The sequence below is a fragment of the Oncorhynchus masou genome, chromosome 25 (genome assembly GCF_036934945.1).
Source record: "Oncorhynchus masou masou isolate Uvic2021 chromosome 25, UVic_Omas_1.1, whole genome shotgun sequence".
Lineage (NCBI taxonomy): Eukaryota > Metazoa > Chordata > Actinopteri > Salmoniformes > Salmonidae > Oncorhynchus > Oncorhynchus masou.
The window spans coordinates 25,229,510-25,245,806 of NC_088236.1; the positions used below are offsets into that span (position 1 = coordinate 25,229,510).

Genomic DNA, 16,297 nt, shown 5'->3' on the forward strand with positions numbered 1-16,297 from the left:
CTGTCGACCCGCTCCACTACAGCCACGTCGATGTTAAAGGGGGCCTGTTCGGTCCGACTTTTCCTGTAGTCCACGGTCAGCTCCTTTGTCTTGCTCACATTGAGGGAGAGGTTGATGTCCTGGCACCACACTGCCAGTTCTCTGACCTCCTCCTTGTAGGCCGTCTCATCGTTGTCGGTCATCGGCCTACCACTGTTGTGTCGTCAGCAAACTTAATGATGGTGTTGAAGTCGTGTTTGGTCACGCAGTCGTGGGTGAACAGGGAATACAGGAGGGAATACAGGAGTACACACCCCTGAGGGCACCAGTGTTAGGGATCAGCGTGGCATACGTATTGTTACCTACTGTTACCACCTGGGGGCGGCCCGTCAGGAAGTCCAGGATCCAGTTGCAGAGGGAGGTGTTTAGTCCCAGAGTCCTTAGCTTAGTGATGAGCTTCGTGGGCACTATGGTGTTGAACACTGAGCTGTAGTCAATGAATAGCATTCTCACATAGGTGTTCCTTTTGTCCAGGTGTGAAAGGGCAGTGTGGTGTGCGATTGAGTTTGCGTCATCTGTGAATCTGTTGGGGCGGTATGAGAATTGGAGTGGGTCTAGGGTGTCCGGGAGGATGCTGTTGATGTAACTAGCTACCATGAAGTAATTTCAGCCTATCAATCTAGTTAGAGTAGCTATCTTGTCTAACTACCTTAGCTGGCATGCCTGCTGGTAAGGTTGGGAGAGTTTAGAAAAGCAAACAATAACTAAATGTACTGAATAAGACTCATTCATTCCTTTCAATGTTTTACCCAGATTTGAGCAGAGAATCAGAAAAGCATATTTTGTTTATTTTATTTTTACCATCACTTACAGTGCTTGTAAGTAAGCACTGGAAGTGTATTTGGCGCATGTGACTAATAACATTTGATTTGAGTCGGAAGGATACAGACAACTCAAGAAGTATGCTGAGATTTGTTTTTTTTTAATACAGAAAATTAAGCATTAAGATTTTTGCTCTAGATTGCAAGAAAAATTCACAATTCTTGAGCTCTGCCTGCATGGAAACCAGTGTGGTTATTAGTGGCTAACCATAACAATGCTACATAATGTGAAAGGCTGAAGATGAAACATCTGAAGCCAAGCCCAGTGCTGCTGGTGACAGTGACACACACACAGGAGGAGAGTGAGAGAGGAGTGAGAGAGCTGGACCTACGGCAGGTGCAAAAAAGAAAGATAGATAGATAGCTTCAACACCATGGCTCCTTTAGTTAAGGTCCATGTTCCAACACTTTTAACCCATATCCTTCCTTCCATCCTCCCTTAAGATAATCACTGATTATCAGAATCAAACTTCATCAGAGACACTTTCCCTTTCCAGCTGACTGCAACTAGAGGTCCAGTGACTTCCTTCCCTTTAGAACCTGCATGTCTGCTGAATATAGAGGCAATGAGCCAGAGATCAGTCATTCACACAGATGCATTGGTCTTCTTGTTTACTGTTGTAGCCTTTCAGAAAGCTCTTTTCAAAGGCCACAGCAGTAAACTACATGAATATTAAATACACAAAGACAGACACTCATACCACACACACAAAGTAAGGCAGATAGACACAACCATGCACACAAACTGTAAAGCAGCTCCAGAGCCAGGAGATGTGGAGATGATACATTCTGTGATGTAGATATAAAGAGAGGTGACCTTTCCTCATGACATCTCAGTCCTGTCCAACCTTGCCGTTACACACAATTAAGTCTAAATGCAGCAACAAATGGTGGCTGTGTGTTGGGCCAAATATGCGTACAGAGAAAGGGAAGGAGAAAAAGAAGGGGACAGATAGAGAAGGGAGGTAGATGGAAGACAGGGATAGATCGAGAGAAGAGGAGGAGAAAGAGAGGGTGAAGGGAAAAGAGGGTGGAACTTGATAGAGAAAGAAAGAGGATGAGAATGAGAGAGGGTGAGATGGAAAGGCTCTTTGGACCCCCATCCCCCATCCCTGTGGTGTTTGCTCTCCTTGGAGACGTGAGCCTCTAAGTGCTAGGCTCTTTACCATGCTAATCTAACAGCACGTAATTGGCCTGGCAACAATAGTCCTTCTAAAGGACACTTGGCTAGCGTAGCCTAGCATTCACGTCTAACCATTCAGCAACAATAGGCTCTTCCACAGCCTAGCTACAAATTGACCCATAGCCCTTTCCCTATAAGTGGCTTGAGTAGATCTGTAAAGATGAGTAAGTATTGTAGAAGTAGTTCATAACCTATCAGGGCACAAGGTGGAACTGTTAGCCACCTTAACGTCTATATCAATCCAATCCTTTCAGAGCTACATGAATTGCCAAGTTGCGGGTAGGGTCAGGGGTTTGGAAATGGGGAAAAAGAGGGACACTTGACTAGCGTATCCTAACACTAGCATTAAGCGTCTACCCATTCAGCAGCAAGGGGTTGGTCACCAGGGAGTCCCCCGGGTTACAATACAGTGATAAGTAAAGAGCTGTTGCATCAAAGGTGCTGGGAACAAGACATTCCTGCATCCGAGTGGAAGAAAACACACACTGTTGGCCATTATTGTGGTTTAACTGGGTGTGCCATTATGTAATACTGTAATGACGACACCTCCTGTGAGTCAAGGGGCATTTTGAATATTTAATTGTAACCGTGAAAACATCAATGCGCAACACGAAGTGGAGATAAAGTAGCCACATTATTATGCCATTTATTACATTATTATCAGATATTCTTTGATAATGTGTTTTTTCAATGATGCAGCGTATGTGATATGGTTTATTGGTTCAATTTGCAGCACCAGATTTTGTTGTGTTACAGCCTGAATTCAATTAATTATCATCCATTAACACACAATACCCCAGAATAACAAAGTGAAAACTTAAGTTCTAATTTAAGTTCTAACTTTAACTAGGCCACTCAGGAACATTCAGTGTAGGTTTTAGGATATATGTGAATTTCTCTCCAAGTGTCTGTTGGAAAGCAGGCGAACCAGGTTTTCCTCTAGGATTTTGCCTGTGCCTATAGCTGTATTCCATTTCATTTTTATAAAAAAACTCCCTAGTCCTTGCCGATGACAAGCATACCCATAACATGATGCAGCCACTACCATGCTTAAAAATATGAAGAGTGGTACTCAATGATGTGTTTTGTTGGATTTGCCCGAAACATAACGCTTTGTATTCAGGACATAAAGTTAATTTCTTTGCCACCTATTTTGCAGTATTACTTAAGTGCCTTGTTGCAAACAGTATGCATATTTTGGAATAGTTTTTATTCTGTACAGGCTTCCTTCTTTTCACTCTGCCATTTAGGTTAGTATTTTAAAGTAACTACAATGTTGTTGATCTATCCTCAGTTTTCTCATAACACAACCATTAAAATCAGTAACTGTTTTAAAACCACCATTGGCCTCATAGTGAAATCCCTGAGTAAGGAAGGACGCCTGTATCTTTGTCGTGACTGTATTGATACAATATCCAAAGCCTAATTAATAACTTCACCATGCTCAAAGGGATCTTCCAATCGGTGTCCCCTCTGGTCTTTGTGGGTGAATCTGTGCTTGAAATGCACTACTCGATTGAGGGACCTTACAGATAATTCTATGTGTGGAGTACAGAGATGGGGTAGTTATTCAAAAATCATGTTAACCACTATTATTGAACACGGAATGAATTTGTTAAGTATATTTTCTACCGCTGACCTTATTTAGGCTTTGCCATAACGAAGGGGTTGAATAATTATTTGTATTTGTTAATAATTTGACAAAATTCTACTTTGACATTATGGGGTATTGTGTGTAGATCAGTTACACAACATCCCAACTTAATAAATATCTTATTTGGGCTGTAACACAACAAAATGTGGAAAGAGTAAAGTGGTGTGAATACTTTCTGAAGGCACCGTATGTAAAAAAGTTATTATTTTGTATTTCATGCATCATACCATTCTCAGCTAATCTTTTAACATTCCTCAAGGAGGAATTCCTTCATTTTAAAAGATTCCTCACATCTTTTAACGTTCCAAAAGGGAGCTTTTCTACCCACATTGGGCGAAAGGAGTCCTCTAATTCTCCTTACAATTTTCATTGGATTTTAGTTCCCAAGTCTCTGATTCCTCCTCTCAAACATCATATAAATCTCTAACTTATCAAGGTCACCCAAACTCTTCCTTCTTAAAAAGGGGTTTGGAATCCTATCTGGGTCAGGCATGGGTTATTTGCAAAAGCTTTTTAAACGTCTACGCAAAGGCTGAGAATTGGCTAGCTGTACAGGGAGAGAGGGAAACCTAGGGATAGAGATAAAATATAAACTTTCTATTCACGTGTGTTGTTTGTGAACTCTCTCTCACACACACACACACACACACACACACACTGCATGTTTGGCATTGCATGTTTGCAGCATGACATAATGACATCAGGTGCCAGAGAAAAATAATAATTTCAGTTCAGATAAAGAACAAAGATAAACACTGAACAAAGAACATGTGAGAGAGATAGTTGAACATGTAGCTACCAGACAATTTTCTGTAAACAACCATAAACTGATTATGTTGGACGCAGATACATAAAAATGGTATGCACATAAAAATGGTATGCACATAAAATGGTATGCACATAAAAATGGTATGCACCATGTACAGAGTGCTGGTATTAACATGGTATTGAAACTAGGTAGGGTTGGTGGTTGTCACATGAAGAGTGGGAAACATTTCCCCTCTGATAATGTCCTTTAAGCAGTGCTAAAGAGATGATTCTACACTCTTACCAATACCGATCAAGACCCCAAAGGGGTTCCGCTGTTTAAATGCCTGCCCCCTGCATGTCCCCTACCCCACCCGGCAAGTCTATCCAAGCCTAGCAGCTGTTCTTCACGAGGGAGGATAGGGAGGGGTTCCATCTGTGACTACAACCAGTAGCACTCAAGGCTGTGTGTGTGTGGGGGGGGGGGGGACTGGACTGGTCTAAGGCTGGGATGTGAGACAGATGCATATCTCCATTTGAAAAACATCTGTTCAGCCCAGCTAAGTCAAAATCTATATTTATCATATTAACACTCACTGATGCATGACTCATTGTTTTAAACCACATGTAACCATTTTTCATAGGGATTACCATGACAACCATGGATGGCAGATGGATGGCCTGGGCTGGTAGAATTCAAACTATTCCTTTTTCCTACACTGTCTTTTCAATCAGAACCTCTGTTGTGTGTGTGTTCATACATTATATATACACAAAATAATATGTAAACCCCTTTAAATTAGTGGATTTGGATATTTCAGCCACACCCGTTGCTGCCAGGTGTATAAAATAGAGCATGCAGCCATGCAATCTCCATAGACAAACATTGGCAGAAGAATGGCCTTACTTAAGAGCTTAGTGACTTTCCACGAAGAAGTCAGTTCGTTAAATTTCTGCCCTGCTAGTGCTGCTCCGGACAACTCTAACTGCTGTTATTGTGACGTGGAAATGTTTAGGAGCAACAACGGCTCTGCCATGAAGTTGTAGGCCACACAAGCTCACAGAACGGGGCGGCCAAGTGCTGAAGCCAGAAGCGCGTAAAAATCGCCTGTCCTCGGTTGTACCACTCACTACCGAATTTCAAACTTCCTCTGGAAGCAATGTTAGCACAATAACTGTTCGTCGGGAGCTTCATGAAATGGGCTTACATGACCGAGCAGCCGCACACAAGCCTAAGATCACCATGCGCAATACCAAGCATCGGCTGGAGTGGTGTAAAGCTCGCCACCATTGGACTCTGGAGCGGTGGAAATGCGTTCTCTGGAGTGATGAATCAGGCTTCCCCATCTGGTAGTCCGGCGGATGAATCTACCTGTGCGAATGCATAGTGCCAACTGTAAAGTTTGGTGGAAGAGGTATAATGGTCTGGGACTGTTTTTCATGGTTCGGGCTAGGCCCCTTAGTTTCAGTGAAGGGAAATCTTAACGCTACAGCATACAATGACATTCTAGACGATTCTGTGCTTCCAAGTTTTTGACAACAGTTTGGGGAAGGCCCTTCCCTGTTTCAGCATGACAATGCCCCCATGCACAAAGCGGGGTCCATACAGAAATGGTTTGTCAAGATCGGGGTGGAAGAACTTCACTGGCCTGTACAGAGCCCTGACCTCAACCCCATCAAACACCTTTGAGATGAATTGAAAAACCGACTGCAAGCCAAGTCTAATTGCCCAACACCAGTCCCCGACCCCACTCATGCTCGTGGCTGAATGGAAACAAGTCCTCTCAGCAATGTTCCAACATCTAGTGGAAAGCCTTTCCAGAAGAGTGGAAGCTGTTATAGAAGCAAGAAGGACCAAATTCATATTAATGCCCATGATTTTGGAATTAGATGTTTAACGAGCATATGTTCACATACTTTTGGTCATGTAGTGTACAGTAGCTGGCCAGACTAACTTATCAATTTAAAAAAATGTTAGCTGATATGGGCTGATTGAGTCTCTGTCAGTGACTGATATTACAAGAGAAGGCCTGCTAATGTACTACCAAATTTCAAAATTGCACCTTGTGTATTCTACTATTCTAACCCTCAACAGTAAGTTGAGACCCCGACTGTTGGTTATGCCCAGGGCCCACTCTGCATGCGAGTATGCTAGTGCCAAGGAGAACTATAATAAAAACATGTGGTGTAGATTCCACATCATAGTGATTTGTGATAACTGAGTGTCATTGAACTTCAGCCTACACACAGCAATCACCTTTAGGAATGTGTGGGTAGGTTTCTCTCCCAGCATCCGAGAGTGATGAGAATGGAGGGAAGAGAGAGGAGGGTAAAAGGAGATGATGGGCTTGATTTGAATGTGACACACCTCTGCATCGCGCCTGCTCTCTCTCAAGAGTGTGCAAAGCTGTCATCAAGGCAAAGGTGAGCTACTTTGAAGAATCTCAAATATAAAATATATTTTGATTTGTTTAACACTTTTTTGCTTACTACATGATTCCATGTGTTGTTTCATAGTTTTGATGTCTTCACTATTATTCTACAATTTAGAAAATAGTAAAAATAAAGAAAAACCCTTGAATGAGTAGGTGTGTCCAAACCTTTGACTGGTACTGTATATGTATTATATTTCTCTTTCTGTCTCTTTTGCTCTCTCTCTCTCACAAACAAACACGCAGAGACAAAGTCCCACTTCCTACCCAGGGAAGCACCCTCCCTAAGCACCAGATCAAGTCAGGCAGTGTGTGGGTGCACTGTAGCAACAGATATGCTGCTTGAATATCACCAATTCATAGTACGATAGGATCTCAGCAAAGATAAAAACAGGGAAAAGTCCTCACAGGGGGAAAGAATATCGAATGTCTTCAGACACAGGACGTTTGTCCATTCATTAGGGGACATGCAAACACGCTGAGTATTTCCAAAACAACACTGTAGTAACTGTACTGTAGTAATCAAGGCTAAGTGTCTTCGAGCAATCATTTCCCAAAAGTTAATTCCACAATGCTACCCATGTGATTTTACAGGCTTACTGAACATCTCTCTTCAGCAAACCCAGCTTACAGCTCAAACAATAAGAATTATGGTGCCATAATTCCTACAGTATGTGAACACCACAAAATCAGCAAGGACCAGTGGACCTATGTGGGCCATAACTTCTGCATGACCGTAACACTATACTGTCAAAGGCCTGGATATAATAGCCTTACAAAAGTTCAGCAATTAGCTTTGATTGAGATCAAATTTTAAAAAAAACATAAAACCATGCTATCAAATTTTATTCATCACGTACACAGTTTACAGCAGGTATAAAAGGTGCAGTGTAATGCTTGTGTGCTAGATCCCTCAACATTTCAGTACAATAATCAGTATCAAATCAAATTGTATTGGTCACATACACATGTGTTTTGCGAAATGCTTGTGTTCCTAGCTCCAACAGTGCAGTAGTATCTAACAATACACAAATCTAAAGTTAAAAGAATGGAATTAAGTAATATATAAATATTATGTTGAGCAATGTTGGAGTGGCATTGACTAAATCCAGTAGAATAGAATACAGCATATACATATGAGATGTGTAAAGCAGTATGTAAACATTATTACATTTACATTTAAGTCATTTAGCAGACGCTCTTATCCAGAGCGACTTACAAATTGGTGAATTCACCTTCTGACATCCAGTGGAACAGCCACTTACAATAGTGCATCTAAATCATTTAAGGGGGGAGGGGGGAGAAGGATTACTTATCCTATCCTAGGTATTCCTTGAAGAGGTGGGGTTTCAGGTGTCTCCGGAAGGTGGTGATTGACTCTGCTGTCCTGGCGTCGTGAGGGAGTTTGTTCCACCATTGGGGGGCCAGAGCAGCGAACAGTTTTGACTGGGCTGAGCGGGAACTGTACTTCCTCAGTGGTAGGGAGGCGAGCAGGCCAGAGGTGGATGAACGCAGTGCCCTTGTTTGGGTGTAGGGCCTGATCAGAGCCTGGAGGTACTGCGGTGCCGTTCCCCTCACAGCTCCGTAGGCAAGCACCATGGTCTTGTAGCGGATGCGAGCTTCAACTGGAAGCCAGTGGAGAGAGCGGAGGAGCGGGGTGACGTGAGAGAACTTGGGAAGGTTGAACACCAGACGGGCTGCGGCGTTCTGGATGAGTTGTAGGGGTTTAATGGCACAGGCAGGGAGCCCAGCCAACAGCGAGTTGCAGTAATCCAGACGGGAGATGACAAGTGCCTGGATTAGGACCTGCGCCGCTTCCTGTGTGAGGCAGGGTCGTACTCTGCGGATGTTGTAGAGCATGAACCTACAGGAACGGGCCACCGCCATGATGTTGGTTGAGAACGACAGGGTGTTGTCCAGGATCACGCCAAGGTTCTTAGCGCTCTGGGAGGAGGACACAATGGAGTTGTCAACCGTGATGGCGAGATCATGGAACGGGCAGTCCTTCCCCGGGAGGAAGAGCAGCTCCGTCTTGCCGAGGTTCAGCTTGAGGTGGTGATCCATCATCCACACTGATATGTCTGCCAGAAAGTGACTAGTGTTCCATTATTAAAGTGGCCAGTGATTCCATGTCTATGTATATAGTGCAGCAGCCTCTCAGGTGCAGGGTTGAGTAGCCGGGTGGTAGCCGGTAGCTGATGGCCTTGAGATTGAAAAACAGCTTCTGTCTCTCAGTTCCAGCTATGATGTACCTGTACTGACCTCGCCTTCTGGATGATAGGGGGGTGAACAGGCCGTGGCTCGGGTGGTTGTTGTCCTTGATCTTTTTGGCCTCCCTGTAACATTGAGTGCTGTTGGTGTCCTGGAAGGCAGGCAGTGTGCCCCCGATGATGTGTTGGGTAGACCGTACCACCCTCTGGAGAGCCCTGCAGTTGCGGGCGGTGCAATTGCCGTACGAGGCGGTGATACAGCCCCACAGGATGCTCTCAATTGTGCATCTGTAAAAGTTTGAGGGTCTTAAGAGCCAAATTTCTTCAGCCTCCTGAGGTTAAAGGGGCGCTGTTGCGCCTTTTTCACCACACTGTCTGTGTGGGTGGACCATTTCAGAATGTCAGTGATGTGTACGCCGAGAAACTTTAAGCTTTTCACCTTCTCCACTGCGGCCCTGTCGATGTCGATAAGGGCGTGCTCCCTCCACTGTTTCCTAAAGTCCACGATCAGCTCCTTTGTTTTTTTTACTTTGAGAGAGAGGTTATTTTCCTGGCCCCACTCTGCCAGGGCCCTCACCTCCTCCCTGTAGGCTGTCTAATCATTGTTGGTAATCAGACCTAGTACTGTTGTGTCGTCTGCAAACTTGATGATTGAGTTGGAGGCATGCGTGGCCACACAGTCATGGGTGAACAGGGAGTGCAGGAGGGGGATGAGCACGTACCCTTGTGGGGCCCCTGTGTTGAGGATCAGCGAAGTGTAGGTGTTGTTTCCTACCTTCACCACCTGGCGGCAGCCAGTCAGAAAATCCAGGACCCAGTTGCACAGGGTGGGGTTCAGACCCAGGGCCCCGAGCTTAATGATGAGCTTAGAGGGTACTATAGTGTTGATGGCTGAGCTATAGTCAATGAACAGCATTCTGATGTAGGTATTCCTCTTGTCCAGATGGGATAGGGCAGTGTGCAGTGCGATGGCGATTGCATCGTCTGTGGATCTATTGGGGCGGTAAGCAAATTGAAGTGGGTCTAGGGTGGCAGGTAAGGTAGAGGTGATATGATTCTTAACTAGCCTTTCAAAACAGTGCTACGGGGCTATAGTCATTTAGTTCAGTTACCTTTGCTTTCTTGGGTACAATAATAATGGTGGACATCTTGAAGCAAGTGAGAACAGCAGACTGGGATAAGGAGAGATTGAATATGCCCATAAAAACTCCAGCTAGCTGGTCTGCGCATGCTCTGAGGAAGCGGCTAGGGATGCCTTCTGGGCCGGTAGCCTTGCGAGGGTTAACACGCTTAAAATGTCTTACTCACGTCGGCCATGAAGAACGGAAGCCCACAGTCCTTTGGAGCGGGCTGTGTCTGTGGCACTGTGTTATCCTCAAAGCGGGCGAAGAAGGTGTTTAGCTTATCTGAGAACAAGATGTCGGTGTCCACGACATGGCTGGTTTTCCCTTTGTAATCCGTGATTGTCTGTAGATCCTGCCACATACATCTTGTGTCTGAGCCGTTTAATTGCGACTCCAATTTGTTTCTGTACTGATGTTTCACCTGTTTGATTGGATTGCAGAGGGAATAACTACACCGTTTGTATTCGGCCATATTCCCAGTCACCTTGCCATGGTTAAATGGGGTGGTTCGCACTTTCAGTTTTGCACAAATGCTGCCATCTATCCACGGTTTCTGGTTTGGGTAGGTTATAATTGTCACCGTGGGAACAACATCTCCTATACACTTCCAGATGAACTCAGTCACCGTGTCCGTGTAAGCGTCAATGTTACTCTAGGCTACCCGGAACATATCCCAGTCTGTGTGATAAAAAAAACATCTTGAAGCATGGATTCCGATTGGTCAGACCAGCTTTGAATAGACCTTAGCACGGGTACTTCCTGTTTGAGTTTCTGCCTATAGGAAGGCAGGAGAAAAATGAAGTCGTGATCTGATTTGCCAAAGGGAGAGCAGGGGAGGGACTTGTAGGCATCTCTAAAAGGCGAGTAGCAGCGATCTAGTGTTTTCCCTAAGCGAGTACCACAGTCAATGTGTTGATAGAACTTCGGTAGCGTTTTCGGGGGGGGGGAAATTACGGGGGGCAACCCCCAAACTCCCTGAATGAGAGATGAGTACCCCTAAATGCAACCAAAGTGAAACTTTTGTTTTCAGAAGAAAACATGACTGGTTGTGTTCATTTCACATTTAAAGAGGATTAATAATAATAATTCAATTCCATGTCTTTACTATAAGGCCCATAAAAATAGAGACCCCTGAATTTCAGGATAATATTCGCCCTCTGCGAAGGAGGATAGTTTAGCCAGCCACCAAGCTCCACCTAAATGATGCATGGTCACACACAGGGTTAACGCAAGGTAATAATCTATGGCATCTATGAAAGAGAGCTCGTCTGACCAATTCAGATGAAAGCAATTAGAGGATAATGAGCTGTGATGTACTGAAGATGCAAACAGAGATTGATCTAAAGACAGCAATGTGCTAATTAACAGCCGGTCACTTCGCTGACTATACCAATAGGGTCTCTAATAGCGTTTAGGAAGCGGCGTCACTGTCACGCCCACAGCCAAGTGCGCGACTGGAAGCCTAGATGAATGGATGGATGCCCAAGGATGAGGTGAGCCCTCGGGTACCACAAGCTGCGTACGCATCCTGTGTCTGACTGGTTGGGTAAATATGATTTGCCGAAGGGAGGGCAGGGAAGGGCCTTGTAGGCATCTCTAAAAGGCGAGTAGCAGCGATCTAGTGTTTTCCCTAAGCGAGTACTACAGTCAATGTGTTGATAGAACTTCAGAAGCATTTTCCTCAAATTTGCTTTGTTAATATCCCCAGCCTCAATAACTACGGCCTCAGGATAGGTGGTTTCTAGTTTGCATAAAGTCCAGTGTAGTTCCTTGAGGGACCGTCATGGCATCGGCTTGAGGGGGAATATATACGGCTTTGAATATAACCGAAAAGAATTCTCTTGGGAGGTAATACGGTTGGCATTTGATTATGAGGTATTCTAGGTTGGGTGAACAAAAGGACTTGAGTTTCTGTATGTTATCACAATCACACCATGAGTAGTTAATCATGAAACATACTCCCCCGCCTTTCTTTTTTCTGGAGAGTTCTTTGTTCCTGTCTGTGCAATGAACTGATAACCCAGCTGGCTGTATGGATGGGTACAGTATATCACAAGAGAGCCATGATTCCATGAAACAGCCTATGTTACAGTCCCTGATGTCTCTCTGGAAGGAGATCCTCGCCCTGAGCTCGTCTACTTTATTGTTCAGAGACTGAACATTAGCGAGTAATATACTCAGAAGTGGTGGATGGTGTGCCCGCCTCCTGAATCAGACTAGAAGTCCACTCAGAATATCTCTTCTCCACTAGCTGCGACTCAGAACAGCCTCTGGGATAAGTTCAATTGCCCTTAGGGGTACGAACAAAGGATCCAATTCGGGAAAGACGTATTCCTGGTCGTAATGCTGGTGAGTTACTACCGCTCTGATATCCAAAAGTTAATTTTGGCTGTATGTAATAAGACAAAAAACACTCTGGGCTAATAATGTAAAAAATAACACACACAAAAACAATTACTGCAAAGTTGCTTAGGAGCCAGAAGCAGAGCTGTCATGTCTGTCGGTGCCATACTATCAATAATAAGAGTCAAGTCAAATAAAAAATAACAAGTAATTGAAAAGTACTATGCATAGTAAAACCTAATATATACACACAACAGGGTATCAGAGTAGATAATGAAAGTGCCAAGTCAAGTATGGCTTTATTTAGAAATATAATGTGGGTAGTGTCTTGGTCGAGCAGTTGAATAAATAGCAAATGCTAGAGCAGCAGTGTGTGTGTATGTGAGTCTGTGTGCGTATGTGTGGTTGGTTATGTGTGTGTGTGCGCTTGTGTGTAAGGGTTGGATGTGTGGAGAGTCTAATTACAATTGATGCATGCTGCCTACTCGCAAATGTAGCTACACAAGGCTAATAACCTACTAACAGAACAGCATCCAAAGCTTCTGTCATCATGTGATCACCCTCAGAGCAGAGAGAGAGAGGAGATATGTACACATGAGAAGTAGTCTGCTGCTGGTCTCCCAAGGAGCAGAGTACAAATTAGGGGGGGGGGGGGGCACCCCCAACCCCCGAATGAGAGATGAGCCCTCCTAAATGCAACAAAAGTGAAACTTTTGTTTTCAGATGAAAACATGACTGGTTGTGTTCATTTCACATTTAAAGAGGATTAACAAATATATAATTCAATTCCATGTCTTTACTATAAGGCCCATAAAAATAGAGACCCCTGAATTTCAGGATAATATTCGCCCTCTGCGAAGGAGGATAGTTTAGCCAGCCACCAAGCTCCACCTAAATGATGCATGGTCACACACAGGGTTAACGCAAGGTAATAATCTATGGCATCTATGAAAGAGAGCTCGTCTGACCAATTCAGAGGAAAGCAATTAGAGGATAATGAGCTGTGATGTACTGAGGATGCAAACAGAGATTGTTCTAAAGACAGCGATGTGCTAATTAACAGCCGGTCACTTCGCTGACTATACCAATAGGGTCTCTAATAGCATTTAGGAAGCGGCGTCACTGTCACGCCCACAGCCAAGTGCGCGACTGGAAGCCTGGATGAATGGATGGATGCCCAAGGATGAGGAGAGCCCTCGGGTACCACAAGCTGCGTACGCATCCTGTGTCTGACTGTTTGCGTAAATATGATATGTTATCCTTCTGACTGTGTGATGCTCACTGTACCCTGTAATGCGGTGGCATGACAACAATAGTAATCTTCAATGCATCGGAATGATGATTCCGCTGACGTTTACTTGGCCTACATAGGCTGTAGGCTAAATATATATCTAGGCTATGCGGCCATTCGAAGCGAATTGGAGAAAAAAAAGTAAGCTACCATGCTTGATATGAACGATTCTTTGAATCGCCTAACATGGCCTTGGTTTAAACCAAAAGCGCGGAGCACAGATAAACATTTTCTATTTAAAAAATCATTTAGGAATAAACGTGTTCCTTACCTCAGTGGTCTCATCTGTTTGGTCATTGTGGTGGATGGGTAAATGAAACGCAGGTGGAGGGATACAGAACGACGCCCAATTTAGAAAGAGGGGGAGAGAAATCCATTGAGAAAGACAATCATTGTAATGGACCGCGTTATAATTGCCTTTATGCATAATCATCCCTATTATCATCATACTTACCCGATTTGATCGGGATCCGGCTCTTGTATCTGATATTGGTCGTCATCTTCACGGCTCTCCTCCCCTCGGTGTCGCTTCCAAAACGGACTTACTGTTTGGTAAAAGCACGCGTCCGGTCCTTCTCCACGATACTACAGCAGCCAGACAGGTTGTGTGAGAGCCCCGCCCTCCTATATGTGGTACCCAATGGTGGATGGAGACCCAGCTAACAACACACGTTCCCACAAATTTAGAGAAACTTCCCTTAACAGTTACATTTTATAATTACCTCACCTTTCATATGAATATTCCAGTGATTTACAAGGACTGTTTCGATGAGACCATTCCCTTAATGTCAAGCAGAACTTACTCAGAATGTGGTTAACATTTTCTCCGAATAGTCAATACTAATGTTCTAGACACGTTTCATGACAATATTGCACAAACATTCCTGTGTCCAGTTATCTAAGGGTTAGGAGAATATTCCATCAACGTCCCACCAAACATTCACAGAACATGTTTGCCATGTTCAGAGAATATAAGATAATGTTCTAGACAAGTTTCATTAAAATGCTGAAAGAAAATTGTGTATCATTCATCAGGATGGTCCCAAAGAAACGTTCTCCCAACAAAAACAAAACGTTTTATTACACATCACCCCTTGTTACTATGGCCGAGCCCATCAAAGCTCTGATTGGTGAATGACTAATCCATTCACAGTTGAAGGCATTCAGATCTTCCTGCTACCCCACCATGTTTGTATCCGTTAAAACATCTCAGTTAATCTGACTATTCTCTCATCGTTGATTTGATCTACATATTTCAGCAATTTTAGGGTTTCTGTATAGTTGTCTGTACTTTTAACTTGGCAGAAATGTACTTGAAAGTGCATTCACCCTATTGCTTACACCTATGCAGTTGTTTCAGATCTACACAAGTGCCTCGGGAGAAGTGGTTAGGGTTATAAACCATGGTTTAATACAAACCATCCCCAATGATATCCCTTACTGGGAAACTGGTTAAGGTTATTTGATCAGAAATACAGTGTAGACATTGTTAATGTTGTAAATGACTATTGTTGGTGGAAACGGCTGATTTTTAATGGAATATCTACATAGGCTTACAGAGGACCATTATCAGCAACCATCACTCCTGTGTTCCAATGGCACGTTGTGTTAGCTAATCCAAGTTTATAATTTTAAAAGGCTAATTGTTCATTAGAAAACCCGTTTGCAATCATGTTAGCACAGCTGAAAACTGCTGTCCTGATTAAAGAAGCAATAAAACTGACCTTTAGACTAGTTGAGTATCTGAAGCATTAGCGGGTTGATTATAGGCTCAGAATGTCCAGAAACAAACGTCAACAGTGAAGAGACAACTCCGGGATGCTGGCCTTCTAGGCAGAGTTGCAAAGAAAAATACAGATCTCAGACTGGCCAATATTTCTTTTTTATTAATATGGGAAAAAGAACACAGCCACTGGACAGAGGAACTCTGCCTAGAAGGCCAGCATCCCGGAGTCACCTCTTCACTGTTGACGTTGAGACTGGTGTTTTGCGGGTACTATTTAATGAAGCTGCCAGTTGAAGACCTACGAGGCGTCTGTTTCTCAAACTAGACACTCTAATGTACTTATCCTCTTGCTCAGATGTGCACCGGGGCCTCTCACTCTTTCTATTCTGGTTAGAGTCACTTTGCACTGTTCTGTAAAGGGAGTAGTACACAGCGTTATATGAGATCTTCAATTTCTTGGCAATTTATCGCAAGGAATAGCCTCCATTTCTCAGAACAAGAATAGACGAGTTTCAGAAGAAAGGTCTTTGTTTCTGGCCATTTTGAGCCTGTAATCGAACCCACAAATGCTGGTGCTCCACATACTCAACTAGTCTAAAGAAGGCCAGTTTTATTGCCTCTTTAATCAGCACAACAGTTTTCAGCTGCGCTAACATAATTGCAATTAGCCTTTTAAAATGATAAACTTAGATTAGCAAACACAACGTGTCATTGGAACACAGGAGTG

General features: G+C 43.7%; 1 protein-coding gene across 1 annotated transcript in view; it reads right to left on the reverse strand.

The window, feature by feature from the left end:
- The window catches only part of septin5a (septin 5a), a 33,990-nt gene extending 19,581 nt beyond the window's left edge, over positions 1–14,409 (reverse strand). The window contains exons 1-2 of the mRNA XM_064936999.1: positions 14,299–14,409; positions 14,116–14,129 (exon numbers count right to left, since the gene is read on the reverse strand). Of these exons, the coding sequence (XP_064793071.1) occupies positions 14,116–14,129; positions 14,299–14,344 (60 nt within the window). The 5' untranslated portion in view covers positions 14,345–14,409. The remainder of the gene's footprint in view (positions 1–14,115; positions 14,130–14,298) is intronic.
- Between the last annotated feature and the right edge of the window lie 1,888 nt (positions 14,410–16,297).